Below are 26,183 nucleotides of genomic sequence, written 5' to 3' on the forward strand. Positions count from 1 at the left end.
TGCAATGACGAGTTCATATACCTATATATATGAGTTATTTCAAATTATTGAGTAATTATTGAGATTAAAACAAGGCTAAAATGATAAGATTGGATTCAAAAATGATTTCATCACGTGGTTCAATTACTGAAAGTGCTTTGGCTTTATTTTTTAAGGTGTGAAATAAATTGAATTCTTTACATTCAATGTATATATTATTTCTAAATCGATCAATGTATGTTTTAATATTGATATTAGATAATCTCTATTTAAATTACAGAGGTGAAATATGTGTCCCCATACAAGCCAAGAACCACAGAACGTGTTACTCTACGGTCAGCCAAGACTGGCAGACGATCGTCATCATACAAGAATCTTAATGAGGGTATGTGTCGTATTAATCACGTATTTTAATGATATTTTTCTTGTTATTCAATGATAAAAATATATGTTTGTATGTCAGTTGTTCTTATTTGAATATTAACAAAGTTAAATCAGATGTACCTTGTATAATAACTTTATGTATATAATGTTTATATAATATATATATATATATATATATATATATAATATATATATATATATATATAATATATATATATATATATATATATATATATATATATAGTTGACTCTCGGTAACTCGAAATCCAAGGGACTGGGCATTTTACTTCGAGAGAAACGGAACTCGAGTAAGGTGGATCTGCCGCCATTATGTTGATATTCGTACATATATATACATGTGCCTGATTGAATGTACAAAGAAGTAGGTTTATTATTGTTGATAGCGGCAGTGCTACAATATTTAACCGTTGAAATGACGGTAAATCACTTTCAACTACAAATTATGAACAAAAATATATAATTTAATACATGTATATTAATACGGGGAAGTCAAAGACCGGGCCCGCGAAGCGGGTCCGGGCTTTGGCTTGCCCGGCTATAGACTACACGTGAATATTTAAAAGAAAATCAAATAAAAAACAATTAAAAAATATATAGAATTCTATACCTATCAATGAAATTTTCGGTGTCAGTTCTAGTCGGGCTCCGCCATTTACAATGTATGTCAATGATAATAGGCGGGGTATTCCGATAACGGAACAAATCTCAACTTTTCGGATTATTAATAATCGTCGAGTGTTCCGAGTGAAAACTGAAGCGGTGTATGTAATATCGAATGACACTTTTAAAACGGAAAGAATGAAAGGATTTTTTTAACGACTTCCCCGTTCATAGGCTTTGCCTAATTTCATATTAGTGAAACATAAACACAAACATTCGAAGCAATGACATAAATGCAAGTTTGTCAGTATTCATCAGTAAAGCACATGTTTATAATAAACATTCATGACATATCATTACAATAAAAGCACAATAACACTTTTATTTCAACAACAATTTATCTAATATTTGAAGTGAATTGATCATCGGACGAAAAACGAAAGTAGCAACTATCGTGAACCGGAAGTACATATTAATGTATGCAATATGACGGAACATTAATTATACAAATGTCATTTACGTTGATAACACACATCAATACCTAGGCTGTTTTTTTACTAACACCTGTCAGACTGGCACGAGTCTTAATTTTGTTATCTAACTGTGAAAACCAATTCAGTCTTGAAACCGATTAAAGCCACTTTTACGACGTGTTAATAATACATGATGACCGGCAATTAAAATTTCTATGGAACGTGTGAATCGTGAATCACAAGGAGAACATCTCACCTTGATGTTGCCGACCTTTTATCAGTCGGCTGTTTTCATAATTCGACTAATTGTGATGAAAATATGTTGGACTTTAATTGACGGGACCAATTTTTCTTTTCGACTAAACAGGAGTCTCGGTAAGTCAAAATTTGACCTAAGCGGAGTTAAAATACAAAGATAAAGAAGGAAATTTGACGGGACTTTAGAAATACTTCGACTTACCCGGAATTTTGAGTAAAGCGATTTTGACTTATTGAGAGTCAACTGTATATATATATATATATATATATATATATATATATATATATATATATATATATATATATATATATATATATATATATATATATATATATATATATGTATATAACTACATAATACCACCAATATATAATGTATTTGATTTATTTCATTAAAGTGGATTGGTCTGCATTTTCTAGAAGTTTTTCAAATATTGTCAAAACAATTGAAATGTATCATGAGGATATTCATATAAAATTTCTATTGGGAATAAAATGTTGACAGAGTTCTATAGCATTTATTATGAACATTTATATATGTGTATGTTGAATAATGATATTTTGTTAATATAGAACAATTTATTGTCTGCTACATACAGAAAGTGTAATATTGCGCCATGTCTTGCCAACAACATCAGTGTTTAATTATTTCAATTATTGACAAATTCACTTTAAGAACAACTCTTCTTAATCAACTTTGCCTGTTGCTTATTCGAAACTATCTTATGTGTTACTCCTGATGGCATACCAATTACTTAATTGGCATATTATTACAAATTGATTTAACAATGGTAAAATAATATTGAAAGAGTTTACTGTAATTTATGTATTGCTTTTTCATTAACTTTTTTTGTTGTTGCTTTTTATGTCAATTCTTTTTAGAAACCAAAAGTCAAATTATAGTTCTCTTATTGGTATTTTCTATTTACAGAGACTGGATACCTCAGTCCGAGAAGTTCACCTAAAACACCAAAGAAATTACGTGCAGTTTCAGCAGTAAGAACTTCCATTTTCATCGCAAATAAACCATAAAATATCATTTGGTTCCCTTAAATTAATAACAAAAAATCATATCATTGTTTCCATATTTGATCACTGCCTCCAAGGCCATCGTGTCATTAAAATGAATTTTTTTTCATGTGAAAATTGTTCAGCACAACATGTGGTATTTCCCCCTCTTATTTATCACAATTTTGCTTAAAATAAATCGTCTGCTTTTGAAATGTGCCTTTTGGCATCTGTTTATTACAATCTCTGATTCCGTCTCAAAATTGCATTTCATTTAGGCCCACCAAATGTCATCTTGTTAGGGGGATGAACATTTAATTGGGTTCCTTATGCAGATTTTTATAGAAAAGCGGTCTGCTTTGGTTCTAGTGGAATTATAGTACAAAATGAACTTTGTATTACGAATACGTCTGTCGATCTTTTTATTGTTGTATATTTTCTGTTTTAATGTGTTGAATAATGATTAAACAGTTGCATGTCTGTTGATTGTAGCTTGCATTTATTAATGATTCATTGAGCATAACTATTTATACAAGTATAAATGTGTTTGAGTAGCTGCAATGTTTCACTATTTTAAAGTAGATACTGCCTTTAACAAGTTTCGAATGAATGTTTTTATGTTATGTTTGTATTATAACGATATAGTAATAAACAATGGAACATTTCATTACATTGCAGCCAAAGTACCGCATGTATAGTGGACCAAATGGAGGTATGTTGAGCCAAAAATGAAAGTAATATATCTTGCGTGAATCTCTATTCTAGATAAATGCTATGCAAGAAAAAGGTTTCCTTGTTTATGAGAATTAGAAACCTCATGTAGAAATAAGAAATGGTTTTCTGATTTAACACCTAGAACAAATGAGTATCGACAAAATATTTTAATGTGTGGTAGATATGTTTAAAATGCTTTGATATACTTCGTACATTGTATTTATTGTTACAGAGGAGTTTCAAGGCGGTCCTCCAACACTTGCACAGACCTATGAAATAGGCAAAAAGATTGGAGAAGGAAATTTCTCAATTGTTAAAGAGTGTATACATAGGTTTGTTACATGTTCTTACATATCTAAATATATTCATATATGTTCTTAACGTAATACAAATATCTGTTTCTATTGAATCAATTATTCTTGAGTCCTGTTTTGTATTTATTTTTTCTCACTCCTAGCATAAAGATATACATGTATTGCTTTCTATTATTGTTTTATAAGAAACAATACCTTTTTCTATTCTTTTGAATTTCTTTTGAAATTCAGTATTTCCATTATACGTTTACTTCTGTCGTTTACACGATTTGTTGGTGTTTAAAAGATCTTTAACACTAGCAAGTTCGAGATAGTTCACCTTTTGATTTAATTAAGTGCATATTTAATCTTTGTGATCCGCGACGTCTATTTCTTATATTTAATTTCAATGCATTGTAGGTGTACATTTTTAGAAAGTTTATATATTTGTTTACAAAGAATAGAAAATGTTATCTCCGCTTTACTGCAGGGTTCTCTCTAGCGTGGGTTTTCTAGCTTTTGAGAAACCATTTTGTATATTTCAATATGTTCATAACTAACGTACGTGTTTTGCAGACGTACAAACAAAAGATATGCCTTGAAAATAATCGAAAAAGAGAAGTGTAGAGGAAAGGTAAGTCATTTCTAGCCATGTATTACCTCGCAATATTGATGTAAGAATATAATACTTGAAGTAAATGACCAGTTATGTCCTTATAAATATATGAAAATGGTTGCCATGCAATTTTTGTCTTAAGTTCCACCAGTATCACAATTATATTAAATTACTTTGAATGTATAAATAAACACCTGTTTACGTTTACATAGACAAACGGAGTGTCTGTGGTCGAGGGGTTAATGACGTTAAATTCAAACCACTTGCTTCTTACCGCGATCCTGCCAGAGACTTTGGACTCTTTCATGTGCTAGCTTACAGAACATCAGTGGTGCTACTCAGGTGCCCGTTCGTGCCTGAAGTAACGTGGACTTCCTTCACTAGTATATACTCGTACAATACTTAGACATTTGTTTTGTTACATTGTTCTCATCAGCTGAGGCATCTTTTTATATCAATCATTGCTGTGAGAATATCGAGCAACCGGTTGGTCATATTTTGAAATATTTCACTGTTTTGTGTATTTTTAGGAGCATATGATACAAAATGAAGTAGATATATTAAAGAAGGTGAAACATCCAAACATTGTTGAACTGATTGAGGAGTTTGATTCGCACACAGAACTGTTTCTTGTCATTGAGTTAGTCAAGGTACTTGTATGAATTTATGCCGTAAAATAATTTCGACAATAAACCGATATAATCAATCTTTTTACTGCATTTAAAGTTTATAACATGTGACTTACTAACTTGTAACATATACTAGGATGAACTTTTTGAAACTATAAAATGAATCGATTGGAGATTTTTTGTACACTTCGTTTTAATCCCAGAATTAATGATTATTTTAATTGTGAAAAACCTAAACAAACTTCCCAAAATACTTAAAAGGAATTACTTCTATTAACCAAAATTGTGCTATGAATCACACAATAATACAATTTTCAATGTAATTGTGAGTATATTTCTTTATTATGCATAACTTTCAGTTGCCCAAATTGATCTATATAAGTCAGAAATATTAAGTTTTAAGGCATTTGGACCTGAGTGGCACTCTCTTAAAATAACGCATATGTCTTCACAATTTCCTTTTTTTCCTATTGTAGGATATTCTAGATAAATAAATTTTAAAATATTTCAGGGTGGAGATTTATTCGATGCAATTTCTATGGCAACAAAATACACAGAAAAGGACGCATGCGCAATGGTGTTTAATCTAGCGTGTGCACTCGATTATCTTCACACCAATAATATTGTACACAGGGACGTTAAACCGGAAAATCTTCTGGTATGTTTTAAATCTTTTAGTATCATGTTTTGTTTTAAAGTCGTTGAATATTTAGATTTCACGGCACAATGCATAAGAGTTGATATTAATGCTACATAAATCGGTTGAGCAAATAACATTTATGTTTTCAGTAAGAGAAAACATTACCTTTGAGAATTCACAGGTGTATCAGTTTCAGAGTTACACTTAAACTTACAACAACACTTAAACTTGCAACATATTGAAAACAAACAAAGACATTTCTATTATTATTTTGTAACACTAACGTAAAGTAAACTTTAAAGCCATGATCCATCAAAGTTTTTTCTTGGCCAAGGTTATTAAAAAACTATGCTATTATTGTAAGGTGTATAAAGATTTATATTTATTCAAGTTCGAAATATACATTTATCTTTGTTGCAGGTATGTGACCACGGTGATGGTACAAAGTCTTTAAAGCTTGGAGACTTTGGTTTAGCAACATATTGTAACGAGACGTTATACACAGTATGTGGTACCCCAACATATGTTGCACCGGAGATTCTATCAGAGACAGGGTAGGTAGCATACATTCACAACAAATCTATGTTTTAATTAATTACTTAGTTGATTTCTATAAAAGCGAATAATATATTTCAAATCAACTTTTAAAAAGAGGCATATAAATGTTCACGCGACATTGTATTCAAATCACAAATATGCATATTATGGTCTCATTGGCCTCCCGTGCATCAAAATTGTTACATCACAAAAATCGACTTGCATACATATTTAGTATCATTCAGTTAATTACTGTATTCAAAATTTTTAGTTCACCTTTTTGTTTATAATGGTGACATGTCCGGGGTCCGTACTCTCAGTGCCTGAAAGGGCGGTTGGACCCTCATATACATACATGCATTCAAAATTTATTACTTATAAATTACAAGCCTGTAATGTAAATATATTCCATTGATTCATATTTTGTATCAGTTTGTTTGATTATGTTCAAGTCAACATAAAATTATGCTCTGTTCTGTATTCTAACAATCCACTACAGTAATTCAAAAGTAAACAACGCGAATCCTTCTTTAAGGAATCGTTTAAGTCATGAAGGCAATACACGATTTTGTCAACGAATGGAACTGATGGTATAATGATCATTATTCAAGTGTAGCTTGAAAATTTCTTGCCAATGTTTAAGCATTCATCTGGATATCCTTTACCTGTCAGACATATTTAAGGAAAGAAAAAAATATTGTGCTTTTTAATAGGCTATTCTGTTTTATTAAAGATACGGTGCAAAAGTTGACGTGTGGGCTGCAGGAGTTATCATGTATATCCTTGTGTGCGGATTCCCGCCATTTTCTAGGTAAAATAATAATAATTACATTGTTAAACATGCAAATATTTTGTGAAGAAAGACACTGTATTTTTCGATATCATATCATAAAAATGTCCAAATTCTCAAGATGAAAATTATATCATTGATAAAGTGGCTCGTTATTTTATCATTATGATCTCAAAGTCAAATTTGATATTACAGAAAGTGTGACCAAAATGATTTGATAATTTTCAACTATAATAAGTTTGTGTCGTTTTGATTAGGTATAAGAAAAAAATGATTCTTCACTAATATCTGTATTATTTTTTCTTCCATTGTCACTATGAGTCAAAAGTTTCTTATTAAATACATAATTTTTCTATGATAGTGCAAAGAATGACCAGGAAGAATTATTTGATGCGATACTGTCGGGCAAGTTTGAGTACCCTTCCCCATACTGGGACAACATCTCAAGCGAAGCAAAGGTATGTTTTTACATATATTTTAATATCACTTTGGAATATACAAATGACTTGTTTGCTTGCTGTTCTGTATCCTTTGCGCATGTTTTAACGAAACCTTACGAAATGCTTCACTGTTTTTTATCAATAACCACATTATCCATGATCTTGGACATAAGCAATTGTTCAGCACAAAGGACAGATTTACAGAAACTTAAGCGAAAATGTTTAAAATTTAGAATGCCTGCATATTGTCAAATTTTATATTTTCAGGATTTAATCAACAAGATGTTAACAATTACACCAGAGGAACGCTACTCCGCTGACCAGGTTACAAAACATGACTGGGTTACGGTGGGTTATATAATAATTTATTTAATAAACATACATATAATATCACTTTATAACAGTTTATGAACAATTTATATATTATTCAGAATATATCAAGTACTGTTATTTAAGTTTTTTTTGTGTGAGAAACACATCTTTCAGCCGATAAATTGTTACATATATTTTTTTTTCATTATTCAATATGTTTTAATAATACCAATCAACAAATTATGTCACAATGGACTATTACAATACTAATGATAAAAGTAGTACATTTTTAATTCATTTAAAAAAGATTTTATTTTGCATTTTGAAATGTCATTTTTGTGCTAAGCTTGAGGATAATAATGGTTTGGCTGCTTTTCTTTATCTGAAATGTAGCAGCTATTTTGCGCTTTGCAATAGCGTTATGGCTGTATAAGTACTAATTAATTATCTTAATTTACCACAAAAAGAGTAAACAACCAATGCATGTCGGAAAAGTCTTAATCATTAGAACATTTCATATAATTAACTGTTTAATTTGAATACATTTTGATACTTTCGTCGCGAAGGATACAAAAACAAAACAACACCATACACACTTGTTTACAAATAATAAAGACAAAGCGGAATCTATATGAATGTGCGAGTTTTCTTTTTAAAATGCTTACTGGATCTTTTGTTGATGATTTTTATCTATGGCATCTTATTTTTAATTCTATAAAACAAATATATTGCTATTTTGTTTGAAAATACATTTATGATTTCATTGTGCCACTGTTCTGTTGGTATAATTATACAACTTGTTTAATGATTTCACATTTTGGTGTTGCTTGCATTAGCTGATCAATGTAGTGTTGTCACCATATGCTATCTATTCATATACATCTGATTGCAAGTTTTATGCTTTTAATGGCGCCGAAGGGAGGCATATTAAAGTCGCACCGTCTGTCTGTCGGTCCGTCTGTCTGTCTGTCCGTCCGTCTGTGCGTCCCCACTTCATTCGTGTCCAGACTGTAACTTTGTCATACATTGAGGGATTTTGAAATAACTTGGAACAAATGTCTACCACATCGAGACGATGTGTCGCGTCCAAGAACCACGTCCCTACATCAAAGGTCAATGTCACACTATCATTTTCAAGTTTCACATTATCGCAATAAGAGAAAAATGGTACACACACTCGAGTCCGGACTGTAACTTTGTCATGCATCGACTGATTTTAAAATAACTAGGCGTAAATGTCAACCAAATCAATACGATGTGTAGCGTCTAAGAATTACGTCCCTACCTCAAAGGTCAAGGTCACACTAACATTTTGAAGGTTAATATTATCACAATTAGAATAAATAGGTACACACAATCGTGTCCGGGCTGTGATTTTGTCATGCATTAAAGGATTTTAGAATAACTTAACATGTAAACCACATACAGGCGATGTGTCGCGTCCAATAATCACGTCCCTACCTCAAAGGTCAAGGTCACACTTACATTTTTGAAGTTTCATTTTATCACAATAAGAGTTTATAGGTACACACATTTGTGTCCGGATTGTAACTTTGAACTGCATCGAAGGATTTTGAAATAACTAGGAATGAATGCGTACCAAATCAAGACGATATGTCGCGACTAAGACCCATACCTTCAAGGTCAAGGTCACACTTATAGTTTGAAGGTACTCATTCTCTCGAGAAGAGTTTGAAGATACACATTCATGAACCGGACTGTAACTTTGTCATGCATGGAAGGATTTTAAAATAACTTGGCACAAATGATTACCACATCAAGATAATGTGTCACGGCTAAGGCTTATGTCCGTCTGTCCGTCCGTGTGTCTCCACTTACACAACAATCATGTCCAGACTGTAACATTGTCATGCATTGAGGGATTTTGAAATAACTTGCCACAAATGTCTATCTCTTCACAACATTATGTCGCGTCCAGGAACCACGTCCCTCCTTCAAAGGTCAAGGTCACACTTATATTTTGTAGGTTCACGCTATCACAATTAGAGATTACAGTTACACTAATACAAAGAACAATATTAAGCAAATAGTTACTTACATTCTCTTTTCTTCATAATACCTGCATGCTTAAGAAACCCTTTCGGGGGCATTCGTCACTTGGGTGACTGCTCTTGTTTGATTAATATTTCGTTTAAAATTCTAAACATGAGACGTTAAAAGCGATTACATTGATTAAGTAAGTTTGACAGGGCATATATTTCATAAAAACCCTATCTCTAGCTAAAAGCAGATAAAAAATGAATATATAAAGCTTCAACCACAATATTAATCATTCCGACATTCCGTTTTGGCCGAAACCTTTATCCGATGGTAGGTCAGAATCATCAAACAACATTTGAATGAGGCGACTGTATGATTTACAATGCGTATCTTAAATACAGAAATGTAGATGAGATCAATGTAGCATCTAAACCTCATCAATTATACCTAGATATATATATATTTAAACGAAGTTCTGCATGTCTGCATTTACATTAATCTTTTTTGCAGGCTGATACAGCGTCGGACAGAGATATTCATACAGCAATTGCAAAAGAGATAAAGTCAAGGTTTAACAGAAAGCCTTTACCTTCAATCAGCTCGGCCGGTATAAGACTTGTAGCGGCAACAGCCCTAGATAAAGAGTCTAGATACTTCGAGGGACCTAAGCATGCGCAACTAACGTTACCGGATAAAAATGTAGACGAAGAGGAAGATAATGATGACGAAATATTCTAGGTTTTCGTAAAATATAAATGCAACTGAAAAAATAAGTTTGCATAAGATCTTATCTTATAAGAACTTATAATTAGGGTATTTTCAATATGAAATATTATAATATTATCATTATAAAATTCAAGAATAAACCGTTTCATGTCATGTTTTATTTCCAGCAGTAAAAAAGTGCACATACATTTATTTTGTGTTGTTAATTTGTTTTTAGTTAGTTTTGAAATTGTTCGGAAATTGGTTAACTTGGTAGCTGTAATTAAATTTCACAAAAATATCTTAAAATTACGAAAATAAATAGTTGCATAACTAAACAGATACAATATGGCAAAGGTTCACATAAAGTTTCTTATCATGGAAGTTTGTTCACACATTTATATAATATTTCTTTATGTTTCCAAAGAACATTCCTTTCGGTTGCAGTCACGCCGTTTTTCTGAATATACATTATCGATTTAAGATAGCAGACGATACCAAATATTGTCGTCTGCGAAATACATAATGCTTTACATGTATATTGGCAATTGTCCCAGTAATTGAGCCGCGTCACGACAAAACCAACATAGTGCGTTTGCGACCAACATGGATCCAGACCAGCCTGCGCATCCGCGCAGTCTGATCAGGATCCATGCTGTTCGCTATCTGTTCTCTACTTGTAATAGGGTTAGTAAGCGAACAGCATGGATCCTTATCAGACTGCGCGGATGCGCAGCTGGTCTGGATCCATGCTGGTCGCAAACCCATTATGTTGGTTTTGTCATGACACGGCTCAATTATGTTTGCACTTGCTTTAAGTAACAGATGGCGCAAAGAAATTTTGGTTAACAAGTTGCACTTTGCAACAACACGATATTCGGATGCTTAGATGTTGTTGTTATTGTCGTTATCAGCAGCTGACAATCATCAGAGTTTCCAAAGATAGATTTTGTTTTTGTATTAAAAGAGATTCAACAATTCGACTGTAATGCATTCTTAGTAGTTTCAAAATTCAAGGACTTTTAACAAAGGATACTAAATTTCATTTGAGGGCGATATATTAGGTATACATTTTTACCTGAGCGATGTTAGAGAGCTATACGTTTATATGTATATAATTATAAATCAATATTTATGTTATTTCGTGAAAATGTTAGTATTATAAATGTTGTTCAATGTCAAACTATAAATATTCATGCTAATTACAATAATGTTCTGAATATACATGTACCTTATATAGCTTTTTTATTGTTGTAATATTAATTATCACTTTATATCAACTAGTTTACGTTATTATAGTATCTTTTGAACGTTGCATTTGTGACAAGTATCTCAACAACAAAACTATTATGCATGGCTATTATTGCTGTTTACATCTGTATTTGTAATTGGTGCTTCTAATGTCTCTATGTCCTGCAATAATGAATAAAATATTTTCTTGCCTTAACAACATTGTTTTTTATCTATATTTCTATAAATATATCTCGCATATTAATATGAACACGAATAGCCATTTTTATTTTTTCCGTTCCTGCCTTCAAGCTGCCTCCTACTGGTATTGTTATTTTGTTGATACAAGTTTAAATACCTATATCCGAGTATAGTTAGACAAATAAAATTAGGGTATTTCAAGGTCATTATGGCAAGATCTTGGTCATCATGCAAGTTCACAAAAAATATTTGCGTTAATATTATTCAAAAAATTATACAATAACACTTTCTTATATATAGGATATATTATCATGCTCTCTAAGAACATCAGAGATTTCTATTGAATGACATGTATTTGTTTATATTGACAACTGTTCGTTTCTTAGAAAGGGCGACAACCCCAGCAGCGATGTTTTAGAAGCCTTTAAAAATAATTTTACCAATGGTGATAATAATAAGTTGAATGTAAATTTATACTAAAAAGGTATTGAAATTTAATACCATCGTCGACCACTGGAAAAGATAAGACATTTTGTTGAAGATTTTTCAAGGCTTCACATACAATTCAACTTATTAAAAATGAGCGAATTTGATTTCAAAATAAAATCATGATCCGAGTTCTAATCTGTATTTCACAAAAATAACTAATTTGAGGAAAAGGTCTGTTTAATTTGTATAGGTATGAAACATTTACAAAAGGATTGCAGCGCTTAGGATAACAAGAATTGCCAACATGGCATGGCCGAGTGGTTACCGTGCCGGATTAGTAATCTATTGGCCGCTAGCCTCATGGGTTCCAACCTTGTCCTTGGTAAGTCGTTATTTCTTTGTGCAAGAAACTTTACATTCATTGCTTTGAACTAGCGAGTTCGAAGCGGATTCAAAAGTGTGTCTATAAGCTTAAGCTTCCTACACAATCAAACTTAATGTATAAACCGACCTCCAGTATATCATTTTAGTTGCAGAAAAAAAAATCAAATTATGTCAGTATATCAATTTATTTTGTTCTCATGGTTCACACACAGCATATAATAGTGTATTGCCTTTTGCTTCATCAACATATGTTATGCATTAACACCATACTGGAAAATCAACAACTTAATAATTAAGGTGAAATTACCATTATAGTTAGTTGTTTCTGCTATACTTGCTGATTGTTTCTCAGATGAAATTAGACTATAGCAAGATATGTTAAACAACAACTGTGTTCTCATTGAAAAATGAATAATTTACGAAAAAAAAACAAACAAACAAAAAACAACACCATCCCCCCGCCCCCCCAAAATACGACAAAAAACCCCAACAAAACAAATACTATGTGAGTTGTTTTTAAAGTTTCCTTTGTATTTTGAATGCAAAATATATTAGTTGGCAACAAGAACATTTGTGTGTGTGTGTGTGTGTGTGTGTGTGTGTGCGAGCGCGCGCGTGAGTGCTTGCGTGCGTATATGTGTATGTGTGTGTGTGTGTGGGGGGGGGGGGGGGGTTGTAAGCGCTTTCTACTGAAAGCATAGTCCAATAATAACAGCAACAAATGAGGACAGTTTTAACAATTGAGGACGGTCTCATTTGAAAAAAAATATTAATCACTCTTATACGTCGTATTTTGAGCTGAAATGGCTATAAAATCGATTCAAAAGTGTGGTCTCAGGCGACGGTCACTTTGTCCGAGTGTGTCGGATGAGTGCGTGATTATCGGATTTTCATCGAAATTTACCAACGCACCCGATGGTCTCAGTTGGAAAGTCATGTTTTCACACCAGTGCGTGTAAAGTTACATTGAATGTTAACGTTCATTGCAAAATATTCATTTACGTAATACATAAAAACGAATACTTTAAAACGTATTGTCAATGCCAAAATATATTAAACTTCGATCAATGTTATGTAAGTTTCGTAAGATGTACACATTAAATTTATTAGTTTGCGTAATTTGGTAAACAGCGGGTTTATAATTTGTGTTGTAAGATCGGGACCGCGTAGGTCCGGTTGTTTTTTTTTTAAATATGTTTTGGTAAAAGCAATACTTTTTTTTTAAATAACATGGTTTAAGAATTAAGAATTATTTAAAACTTATCCGGATTAAAATAACAATAATGTCATTTCAATGTGACGACGACCTATACATTGAAATATTGTAAGTTTTCAAAAAATTAGTTATGTACGCCATATAAATTCTGGTAAACTACACGGGAATCGAATATTCAAAAGAGTGATAAAATGTATCCAAATATGGTAGGTCAGTAACATCAGTCTATATACAGAAAATCTCTTTCGTTGACAGGAAAATTAATTCCCCACATGCGTAAAGCAAATATGATGTTAAAGTATATACCGACGCACGCGTCTCCAACTGAAACAATAGTACCTTTGGACCCCGAATAAATACACCATTTAAGATGGCTGCTACCAACAAAAATAAAACTTCGCCGTTTTAAACATAATACATGAACTGCCTCTTGTATTAAACACTTTTTATGTTTTCAATATTTCAAAAGAAGAAAGAAAGAAAAAGTCAATTAACCATCAATTGAGGGCGTCACAGGCGAGGACAACGACTTTCAATTGAGGACTGTTTACACACTTTCAATTGAGAACCTGTCAAATGAGGACAAGTGCATAATATAATAATTGCAATAATTCTAAATGTCACGTTAAAAAGTCAATATATATAACATAAATACCTATAAGCTATTCCCTTGAAAAAATGTCTTAAAAAACATTATATCATCTTTAAAAGTTAAAACAAGATTATATTTTGTGCAAATAACATTATATTATAAGTTATAAAGATCGTTGACAGGTTATATGGCCCTATATAAACGGCTATTTGTAAATATAACCCGAGCCGTTAGGCGAGGGTTATATTGCAAACAGCCGTTTATATACGGCCATATAACCTGTCAACAATCTTTATAACGAATTTATAATACAGCAAGCATCATTTTTAGAGAAAAAAAATAAGATTTCCTCATGAATCGACAGCAGCCGTGTATATAAACTATATAAACGTCACGATTATCAAATGAAAAATGACGTAACAAACGTGCAGTATTATAAAATCACAAATGCCTAATAAACAAACCGTTTTACTGTTATAAATGAATGCAAAATAAGCTGCTTGATATTTTACACGAATAATTTATAATGTCCATTAAAACAAGTTAATCTAAATGTTCAACCGATCACATAAACATGTAGGCAGGATAACGATAAATATTTTTGTGTATGTAGTGCATTATGGCTATTGATAGCAAATAAATATAGCAATTCGATTTATTAAGAAAACTTGGAAGCTATTCTAAAGCAATGACCAGTACTCAATAATTGAGAGATATAAGATAGCACATTTTGACATCTTTGAGTTCTACCCGTTAGCTTTTCTTGCCTCATTACACGACTATACGACATTGGCTTCTTAAAACATAGAACCAGTGGTCTTCAATTTCAGCTGAATTTATCCAACACTATCTTAGCAATTAAGTAGGCAACAACATGGTTTCAATTAGGTTACAATTGCCAAGATCTGTGTGTGTGTGCGTGTTTGCGTACGAGTGTGTATGCATGTGTTTTTGTCTATGCGTGTATGTGTGTGTCTTTATTAGCGTGCACTTTATTTTTTCGGTTACACAGCCATTCACTGCATGGGACATGTCCACTATATGCCATTATTTATAATGAAATATGACAAACAAGATCATCAATGAACGCAACCCCCACACGACCCAGCAACGCACTTGATGGCTGCCTTTATTTATATAAGACTGAATATTCGAATTAAGCGTTAAATTTGCCTTATTAAACATTTCAGAAACATATTTATAGATCTTGCTACCTTTTTATATTGAAATACAGTGCGGTAAATGGAGATAAAGCTCTCTCAGCTAAGATACAACAAATGATAGCCCGTCAAGAGAACTTAGGAACTAACTAACTAACTAACTAACTAACTAACTAACTAACTAACTAACTAACTAACTAACTAACTAACTAACTAACTAACTAACTAACTAACTAACTAACTAACTAACTAACTAACTAACTAACTAACTAACTTACTAACTAACTAACTAACCAACCAATTAACTAACTAACTAACTTACTTACTAACTAACTAACTTACTAACTAACTTACTAACTAATAATGTATTTCGTAAGCATGAGGTCTATTTAAAAGTATCATGAATAAATTAATATTTTAAATGAACAAAAATGTTATACTCTTTCTTGGTTTCTGTAGCACAAAAGCGCTGAAAATTGTTTCCATGAACGGCTTTTAGCGTTATTCATTCTTGCTCATGAATGGCTGTCGATGTTACCATTAAAAAGAGGCGAACGGCTGATGACGTTACTAAAATTTTGATGACACACAAACTTAAATACCCTAGCTATAACTTAAACAGAAAAGTATTTTTGAAGGTATGGCTTGGAATATTTATAATGACGGAATGTTGACGTTTTCGAATCGTATGATAAAAGGATTTATTATCATGACATGATATAAGTTTTTGTTATTTAAAATAAAAATGCTATCTATATCTCATCGGATAGTGTGGTTATTTGCAGTCAAAATTCACGTGAAGTAAAGCTTGCACAGGGCCAGAAATTTGTTCGCATGCTCCTTTGGGATGTTGACTATGAATCTATAACATTGATTTATTCGAACATAGTTGGGATATGTTGAAAATAGATGAATACTTACCGTGCGTCAATTGTGTTTCTGCGCCGACTTCTGGTACAGCTGTTGACGCTTGAACTGCTGTCTGCCTATTTGATTATATTAAACCTCTCCTGTCTTTTTGTTTACATTCTCTCTGCAGGTTAACACTGCATGCTATTTTAAGCTCAAGGTTTATAACATCATTGATAAGCCACACCCACAAATTCTCGCTGCCGCTGCAGCGAATGTTGCTCCTGTTTATTTGTAGATAAACTGATTACATTTATCGCGTTTTAAAGGATATAACTTACTATTGTTATAGTTTTCGTTGGCAGCATGACGATAATTATTTTATATCAATCACTTAAAACTGTGAGAGGATTTCCATTGATTTCATTGTGGTTTTAATTTTCATAAATTCAAAATGGAGGTATCAGGTCGTAAGGAATGGGACGATAAACAGTCAACATCTAACCAAGGGAGGCAACTTACAGTTCTTTGCCAGCCTTGTGAGTGTGACGGTGAAACAATAGAAGCGGAGGCATTCTGTGAAACTTGTAACGAGCTCATCTGTTCTCCATGTCTTAAGGTTCATCGTAAATTGGCTATCAGTAAGAATCACGTGATCAAGTCAAAGAATAAAATGCCAATATCAAGGGAAAAGCAAAAAGATCCATGTTCGGAGTTATGTTCAGTTCATCATACTGAAATAATAAAGTTTTATTGTGAAGACCACAATTCTGTAGGATGCGGAGATTGTATGGTTCTTAGCCACAAAACCTGTTCTGTTAAACTCGTAAGTGATGTATCCGACAACTATGATACCTGCGAGGAACTCGTGCAAATCAAGAGTAAGACGGACACCTTTCTGCGTAGAATTTCATCTTACCAAGGTGATATTGTAAATGAAATAAAGACTGCTGATGAAATGAGAGAAAAAATTGTGAAAGAAATACACATTTTTCGACAAGAGATTGACAAATATTTGAATAATGCTGAGGCAGATCTGCTAAAGCAAATAGATCAACTGGCATCGAAAAAAGTGTCTGAACTTGGGCAAATGGAAAAAGAATTTGAGTCTATGGAAACTGAAATGAGAGGATATCAAGACAAAATAAGTAACAATTCAGAACAGATAAATCAATTGTTTGTAGTTGCAAAACTTGCTCATGAAAAGATTAAAGCCTGTCAAATTTCAACCGAGAAGCTAGCGTCTAAATATGAGATCGAAATATTTAACTTTGTAAAGTCTCAAGAGTTAGAAAAACTTGTAACAGACAAATGTCTCATTGGTGTTATTAATGAGAAAAAGCGGAAGTTACGTACACACAGCAAAAAGAGTCTGAAATATGTTGAAACAAAGCTGTTAAAGAGTCTTCATATCATGTCAGCAGTCGACAGAGGGAATAGCTTTATATCAGGAATGGCATTAATTTCATGTGTTGAACTCTTACTTGTTGATTTCAATAATGATTGTCTAAAACTTTTAAACGTAGAAGAGAATAAGATAAGCTGTATATTAAAAACAGATGATCGACCATGGGACATTACTGCAATCAATTCGAGATTATTCGCAGTAACTATAACAAATGGTGAACTTCTTTTCATAAATACATCAAATGGTATTTCTAAAAGTCACAGTATTAAGGTCAGACATAACTGTAGAGGAATCGACTACCGTAACGGAGTTCTTGTTGTATCGTTCGACCGTCCAGCATACGTTCAGCTACTTGACATGAAAGGGAACATTATGAAAGAGTTTGATATCAGGAGACATTGTTTATATCCTTATTATATAGCTTCATGTTACGACGACAACAAAAGCTTCATTGTGTCTGATGCCCTTGGACATCTTCTTGTTGAGTTTACTGTTGATGGGATAGTAAAGAATAAAGTAACAAGCAATGATATAAAATCACCAAGACAACTTGTTATGACACATGACGGAGCGGTTATTGTTTGTTGTCAAGGCATCAGTGATAGACTCAACATGGTAAAACCAAATACAAGAGAGGTGCTTCCTATTGTTGTGGAAGGGGTCAAATGTCCATTTTGCCTGGCGATATCTGATGATCAGACGAAGATGTTTATTTATGACAGGTCAAATAATGATATCAAATTGTTTGATTTCAATTGATATCTATATCGTAGGCAGAACTTAGATGAAGGTTAATCATGTATTGTCAGAAACTCTCACATTGTACATGTATATGTATCTGTATTTTATATGAATCTTATAATTCAAAGATTCTTTTTTCAGTTTCAAAGACATTTCATCGATAAAGAAATTTGTGATGACCATTTTACTATACATGTACATTATATATGCTTCAAACATGTGAGCAATGATTTATATTTGTTCAAACATTTTATCAATATATTATATTTATTCAAAGATATTTGGATTCTTTATTTTTTATGTTTTAGAGGTTTGCTTTGTTACCTGAAGGAAGTCGCACTTAATATGAAGTTATTTGTCATTAAAGTAGCACCGAAGTAGTATTTTGACTTCATCACTGCATCTTTTACTAATTGTAAAAAAAAACTAAAAAAAGGAAAAAAATATTTGTTCATGTAATAGGCCAAATGAATAAGCTTTTGGAATTTCTAGAAATTCACCAAAATAAAAAGCTTTAGAGAAATGAATATCAAAGCATTTTTGGGCATAATGGGCCTTTAATTAAAGAAAATATAGAAGCTCTGTAAATCTAAGTTCTTATTGATCTAAAAATATTTTTGTTATTGCATTCTTCACAAAATTTATAGTATAATTATAATAATGATAATAATAATAATAAATATAATAATAACAATGGAAACAATATACATGAAGCATAACGATTCTTCTAGCTAGAAAAAGAAGCTTGACTGTCGTAATAATCTCTATGTCATTATTCTGACTTAATAAATATGGTCACTGAATGCGATAATTTCTGAAACATTATTTTGAAAGACATAGCTGCATTGCTTTAGTGTTGGCTATTGAAGCCCGCTCTTTTTTAAAATTATTTATGATCAGGAAGCCTTCGTGTGTTTAATTTTGTCTTTCTAATAGCCCAAAGATGCTCATGTTTTTGCACGGTGCTACTGTCTATCCAAACATGCTTATATCTTTCCAACGGTACAACACTACTAATGTCTTTCCAACGGTGCCACTGGACATACAAAGATGCTTCGGTGATTTCAACGGAACCACTTTAAATGCAAAAATGCAAATATTTTTACAACGGTGCCACTCTCCATGCAAATATCCTATGATCTTTCAAACGATGCAACTGTACATCAAAACATTCTTAGGCCTTTCCATTGTTACAAATGTGTAATCCAAAGATGTTCATATATTTCAAACGGTGCCAATGCCCATGCAAACATGCTTTGGACATCCCAACGCAGCCACCATCCATGCAAATAAACATAGGTCATTCCAACAGTGCCTCTCTCCTTGCAAATATATACAGGTCATTTCAGCGTAACCATTCTACATCCAAATATAAAAGTGTCATTCCAACGGAGCCTCTTAATGCAAATATAAATAGGTAATTCAAACAACGGTGCCACTGCCTATGTAAATATGCTAACGTTATAAAAAGGTGCTGCCACTGCTTAAACAAAGGTGCTAAGGTCATTCTAAAGGTGCTACTATCCATTCAAATATACATAGGTCATTTCCAACGGTGTAACTATCCCTGCAAATAAACATAGGCCATTTCAACGTTGCCGTTCTCCATGCAAATATAAATTGGTAATTTCAACGATGCCTCTGCATATCAAAGATGCTAAGGTCATTATAACGGTGCCACTCTCCTTGCAAATAAACATTTGTTATTCTAACAGTGCCTCTATCCATGCAAATATACACAGGTAACCAGCGTAACCATTCTACATGCAAATATAAAATGTCATTCCAACAGTGCCTCTCAATGCAAATATAAATAGGTCATTCAAACAACGGTGCCACTGCCTATGCAAATATGCTAAGGTTATAAACAAGAGCTGTCACAGGAGACAGCCAAGCTAGACTGCAGTAAGAAAGACAAAAATATGGGGAAAATCAATAACGTATATTTTATGTATTAAGTTAAAGTAAAAAAATAACATTTGTTAAAATAAATTCCAAGTTCAAGGGGGAATAATTCTGGAAATAGTCATGCTAGACTTATTAACTATGTCACACAACATGTGTGTAATGATAAGAAATATATATTCAAAGTTTGAAGTAGAAACCTTAAAAAGTAAAGAAGTTAAAATATTTCTTAAAGAAAATCCTAAGTTCAAAAAGAGATAAATCTGAAAATATTGCTTCAAGAGATATGAACTTTGCCTAATAAGATGTAATTTATGATAAGGAATAAGTAATTGAAGTTTGAGTGGTTCCAATATTCCTACTTGAATAATGTTGAATCACCCTTAGGATATGTTGCCTGCATTTTAAATTTGTCTTTTGACGTCTTATCTGTGATATGCAGGCTTCATAACCTCTGATCCCCTTTCAAGATTCCATTTTTTTTAAGTTAGTTCCCGGGCCCCATTGTTTCTTTTGGGGCACAGGGTTTTTAATTAAACTTGGGGACCAGGCCCCCTTTTCAGGGGATGGACGAAAGTTCACTTTAAAGGGTTCCTTGATAACCCGCCTTTATGACCACATTTTGGGGTAGGATTTTTCTAAATTCATTTACTTAGGTATAAATTTTTCCGCATAATATTCAGGTAATTTTGTGATAATACGCAACCGGCTATAAATTTAGTAAATTTTTACAAATACATTAAAATTTAAAGATTATAAACAAATTTAATTTTTTTTTGGGGAAAGTTTCCGTCAGGGGTTTTCCCTTAAGGGAAAATTTATAGACTTTTTTAAAGAAAAGCAACAGAATTTTAAAAATGTTAAAAATAAGGTTTTCAAGGAAAGTAGAGATGCTAATTTAACATGAAAAAAGTAGCGATAAATGTGAAATACTTTGTCATAAAAGTAGTCAAAATGATGTAGTATTTGACTTCAATATAAAACACTAATTCACTATAACTTTACTCATCATTGCCAAAATGCAACAGATGAAAAAGATGGTTCAGGTAATTGGCCAATGTGCATTTTATGGATATTAAAGAACATCAAAATAAAAAGAAGCTTTTAAGAAAAACAAATAAAAGCAAAATGGGCCCTTAAAACGTTATTTTTAAACCTCGGGGGATCGATACCCCACAATCCCCTCTGGACCCCAGTGAGAATTTTACAATGTGTGACTATCTAAATAGTTTATGATATTTTTGTGTTCCCACTATAGAGGTGGGGGCATTTAGATTTACCCTTGTCCGTGCGTCCTTCCGTCCATCCGTCCGTCCATTCTCTTTGTGCCGTACGAGCATGTGAAGCTGTGCACCTGGGTATTTCCGTGTGAATATTTATGGATTTTTCGAGTTATTGCCCTTGAATTAGTAAAACTTTACAATTTTCAACTTGTGTTGCACTTAACTAAAAAGTATTTGTCCTAGAGTCATGAAACCTTACAAGAATGTTGCTCAGCATGTGTCGTTGTGCACCTGGGTATTTTCGTGTGGATATTTTTAGTATTTTTAGAGTTATTGTCGTTGAATTAGTAAAAATTTCCAATTTTCAACTTGTGTCGCATGTTACTAAGAAGTATTTGACCTAGAGTCATGAAACCTTGCAAGAATGTTGCTCAGCATGTGTCGTTGTGCACCTGGGTATTTTCGTGTGGATATATTTAGTATTTTTAGAGTTATTGTCGTTGAATTAGTAAAAAATTCCAATTTTCAACTTGTGTCGCATGTTACTAAGAAGTATTTGACCTAGAGTCATGAAACCTTACAAGAATGTTGCTCAGCATGTGTAGGTGTGCACCTGGATATTTTCGTGTGGATTTATTTAGTATTTTTAGAGTTATTGTCCTTGACTTACTAAAAATTTGCAATTTTCAATTGTACTTATGCACCTTGGGTTTTCTTGTGGATTTATTCAGTATTTGTAGTATTTGCCCTTTACTTAATAAAAGATTTTTAGTTTTCAACTTGGGCACATGTAGCCAAAAAAGAATTTGACCTAGAGACATAAGATTGAGTGGAGTGTGGGGGCACCCGTGTCCTATGGACACATTTCGTGTTTAGTACTGCCTGTACGGACTACTTCTTAAAGCCGCATCTAGTCAAGCATTTAGCTAAATAAATAGCTTTTTCAACATATTATCAGGCACATTTTTTTACTGAAATGTCTTACTAAGATTTCCCAGAATTTATACCTTTGTCTATGCTAGGACTATCATATTTCTATAAAATGTGTAAATAAGAAACGGGAAAATGATGCAATTAGCTAAAAAACAATGGAGTTAATGAAAGGTGTACATTCTTTTAAAATAAATGGAAAATTTGAGAGAAATATATTTTGAGATGAATGATTGATACAAAATTCTTTATTTGATGAAAATTGGAAATTTTTACTAATTCAACGACAATAACTCTAAAAATACTAAATATATCCACACGAAAATACCAAGGTGCACAACGACACATGCTGAGCAACATTCTTGTAAGTTTCATGACCCTAGGACAAATACTTTTTTAGTTAAGTGCAACACAAGTTGAAATTGTAAAGTTTTTACTAATTCAAGGGCAATAACTCGAAAAATCCATAAATATCCACACGGAAATACCCAGGTGCACAGCTTCACATGCTCGTACGGCACAAAGAGAATAGACGGACGGACGGACGGAAGGACGCACGGACAAGGGTAAATCTAAATGCCCCCCCCCCCCTCTATAGTGGGAACACAAAAATATCATAAACTATTTAGATAGTCACACATTGTAAAATTCTCACTGGGGGTCCAGAGGGGATTGTGGGGTATCGATCCCCCGAGGTTTAAAAATAACGTTTTAAGGGCCCATTATGCTTTTATTTGTTTTTCTTAAAAACTTTTTTATTTTGATGTTCTTTAATATCCATAAAATGCACATTGGCCAATTACCTGAACCATCTTTTTCATCTGTTGCATTTTGGCAATGATGAGTTAAGTTATAGTGAATTAGTGTTTTATATTGAAGTCAAATACTACATCATTTTGACTACTTTTATGACAAAGTATTTCACATTTATCGCTACTTTATTCATGTAATTAGCATCTTACATTTCTCTGATACCATTATTTTAACATTATAAAATTCATGTTTGCTTTTCTAAAGAAGTCTATAAGATTTTCCATTAAGAAAGCCTCTGACGGAGCTTTCCAAAAAAAACTTAAGTTTGTTGATAATCTTAATTGTAATGTATTTGTAAAAATCACTATTGATAGTCCGGTGTCGCGTATTATCACAATATTACCTGAATATTATGCTGAAGATTTATACCAATTTTCAAAGCGCTTTGTTTGTAAACAAAGTCACAGGCAAGTTTTAAAAAAAAATGTATAAACCGTGGTAATATTACGCCCGTGTGATTATTACGCGACACCGGTTGAAAAACTTGATATTTCGCCAGAACATTGCAATAGAGTACAAGAAAAGCATTGATGCAAAGCATCAAAGGGCGACGCCAAAAGAATTTGATCCAGATTTGCACCTAAATACTTAACAAAAGATGTGTACTTTATAGCAGTACCATTACATGTGACCTGGAGGCTAGGGCCAGGTTAAGTTGAAACTTAAACCAAAAAAGAATAGACTCTGTCTTGCCAAGATGCAAAGGCAATTTATAGTCAATTAAGCAATCTTATAAGACTCATGTTTATAAGAAAGAATTTCTTCAGATTTAATTTATGAGACACAAGGATTCCTGAGTCATCAGCATATAATCACTGGCACGAGTATCGGACCTGGGAAGAAAAAATATGACCAGATGACCAGATTGATAAAAAAAACTGTGTTTTATAAAAACCAAAACAAAAATGTAAATAATGATCCCTTTAAAAATATACTTTCAACTTGAAGTATATTTTTAAAAGGGGTCATTATTTACATTTTATTTTGGTTGTTGACACTTTTAAGATGAACACAGGTTTTTTTTATCAATCTAGCCATATTTTTTCATCCAAGGTCTGATACTCGTGCCTGTGCATTATAATAAAAGCTTATTGCTTAGGGTTGAAGACATGTAATTGACATATATTAGACATAAAAGAGGACCTAAAATGAACATCAGGGGGACAGCATAGGTACTCAGAGCAGTAGTAGAATAAGTACCAGCCACATCAACCAGCTACTATCAGAGATAAGACTTAAACCATGTAAGAATGTCATTATATATGGCAGATGCTTGAAGTTTCATGAAGAAGAAGAAAAACAACTTCTTCATGTGCAGGATAGTGTGTTCAACTGTATCAAATGCCCTTTGTAGATCTAAAAGTATCATGCAATACTGCCTTTGTACATTTCAAATAATGCAATCTGTTAAATGAATCAAACATGTGTCAATTGAAAAACCACTTCTAAACCCTGACTGAAACTGCCTGACCATGACTCAAACCATGACTTTCAGAAGACCAACTGAGCTATCCGTCCTGCTACACATTTTCTCTTAATAATGAAACAGTTCTAAACCACAACATATTTCCCCACTATATCGATTTGTGTTCGTGAATTTCTTATGTTACAGAGCATAGGAAATTGAACTCATGCTTATATGCAGTCATAGGATGAGAAAAACTTTGAGCTTGACCAGAACTCATTAACCTGTGACCAACATAAGAAAATTTTATGAAGGCTGATTTGTATTTTGCATCAAGGGCACCGGGCAAAAACATGAAAATGCAACAAACAAACCACTTTGTGGTAGATTGTATTTTCATGTTTTCATCTGGCGCCCAGTTACTTTTTGTACTATGTTGGTTTTCATGTGGCACAAATCACCCACTATAAATTTAGTGCACAAATTTATTCAAGGGCAAGTAACAATCTACTCTATGTACAGTCTGTTGTCGCGTTGACTCAGGAGACCTGGAGGTTGAGACCGGTGTCTCTTCATTACAAATAGATAAGACAGAAGCTGTCCTTTTCAAACTATGCACATGTTAGAAAAAAATAGAATAACTATTCAGAATATGATTTTTGAGACTTTATTAATTATATTGCTTGATCCAAGTTTAAGGACATTTTCAATCAATACATGTTTTATCATTTATAACTTTAAATGAAAGTCTCATCCTTTAATAATAATGACATAACTGTATCTCTTTAAATGCAGAAAAATTATAAGTCTCACATATCAATATACTACTGTCTAAGATATACATGTACATGCACATAACATTAATAATTCCCAGTTTATATTAAATAAATATGAAATCCTAACATTAACATTAACATGCTTTTGATGACCTTACAACTGGTGAATTATATACAACAAAAATAGTATTATAAGTAATACCTAAGATAGACAGAAAAGAACAAATAATTTAGTAAACATAAGTTACTTCCCCTTAAAATAAAGAAAACCTGAAACCCAAAAGAACACGATAAACAGCAAAAATTATGAAATGTTGCAGGTTCAATTTTATCAAGCCATGCAAATTAATGGTAAAGTATTCATAAAAAAAATAGATGGCCATGTGTCAGCAGTAAATTGCAGAAAATCGGATAGCTTTCAACATCCGGATACTGGTACACTTTGTAAAAACAACCATTCTGCGCAACAGATAAATGTAATAGGGATAAAATCAATAGGATAATCGTTTACAACAGTTTCA

General features: G+C 32.5%; 2 protein-coding genes across 2 annotated transcripts; both read left to right on the plus strand.

The window, feature by feature from the left end:
* The first annotated feature begins 238 nt into the window (after window positions 1–238).
* On the plus strand, window positions 239–11,850 carry LOC132743706 (serine/threonine-protein kinase DCLK1-like). The gene is made up of 12 exons (XM_060732260.1): window positions 239–364; window positions 2,647–2,711; window positions 3,402–3,435; window positions 3,670–3,769; window positions 4,307–4,364; window positions 4,877–4,996; window positions 5,487–5,633; window positions 6,036–6,169; window positions 6,886–6,963; window positions 7,304–7,400; window positions 7,650–7,730; window positions 10,206–11,850. Exons 3-12 carry the CDS (start codon window positions 3,414–3,416, stop codon window positions 10,431–10,433), a joined length of 1,065 nt encoding a protein of 354 aa, XP_060588243.1. The 5' UTR covers window positions 239–364; window positions 2,647–2,711; window positions 3,402–3,413; the 3' UTR covers window positions 10,434–11,850.
* A 4,840-nt stretch (window positions 11,851–16,690) lies between these two features.
* On the plus strand, window positions 16,691–18,888 carry LOC132743707 (uncharacterized). The gene has a single exon (XM_060732261.1). It carries the CDS (start codon window positions 16,916–16,918, stop codon window positions 18,626–18,628), a length of 1,713 nt encoding a protein of 570 aa, XP_060588244.1. The 5' UTR covers window positions 16,691–16,915; the 3' UTR covers window positions 18,629–18,888.
* The last annotated feature ends 7,295 nt before the right edge of the window (window positions 18,889–26,183 follow it).

This window comes from Ruditapes philippinarum, unplaced genomic scaffold (assembly GCF_026571515.1).
Source record: "Ruditapes philippinarum isolate M1 unplaced genomic scaffold, ASM2657151v2 ctg6312_1_1_1_1, whole genome shotgun sequence".
Lineage (NCBI taxonomy): Eukaryota > Metazoa > Mollusca > Bivalvia > Venerida > Veneridae > Ruditapes > Ruditapes philippinarum.

Bases quoted from the DNA above. Each gene is read 5' to 3' on its own strand.
- LOC132743706 (XM_060732260.1), top strand. From the start codon at position 3,414: ATGTATAGTGGACCAAATGGAG. The intron at 4,365-4,876 runs GTAAGTCATTTC...GTGTATTTTTAG, and splicing joins AAGAGAAGTGTAGAGGAAAG to GAGCATATGATACAAAATGA. The intron at 4,997-5,486 runs GTACTTGTATGA...AAAATATTTCAG, and splicing joins TTGTCATTGAGTTAGTCAAG to GGTGGAGATTTATTCGATGC.
- LOC132743707 (XM_060732261.1), top strand. From the start codon at position 16,916: ATGGAGGTATCAGGTCGTAAGGAATGGGACGATAAACAGTCAACATCT.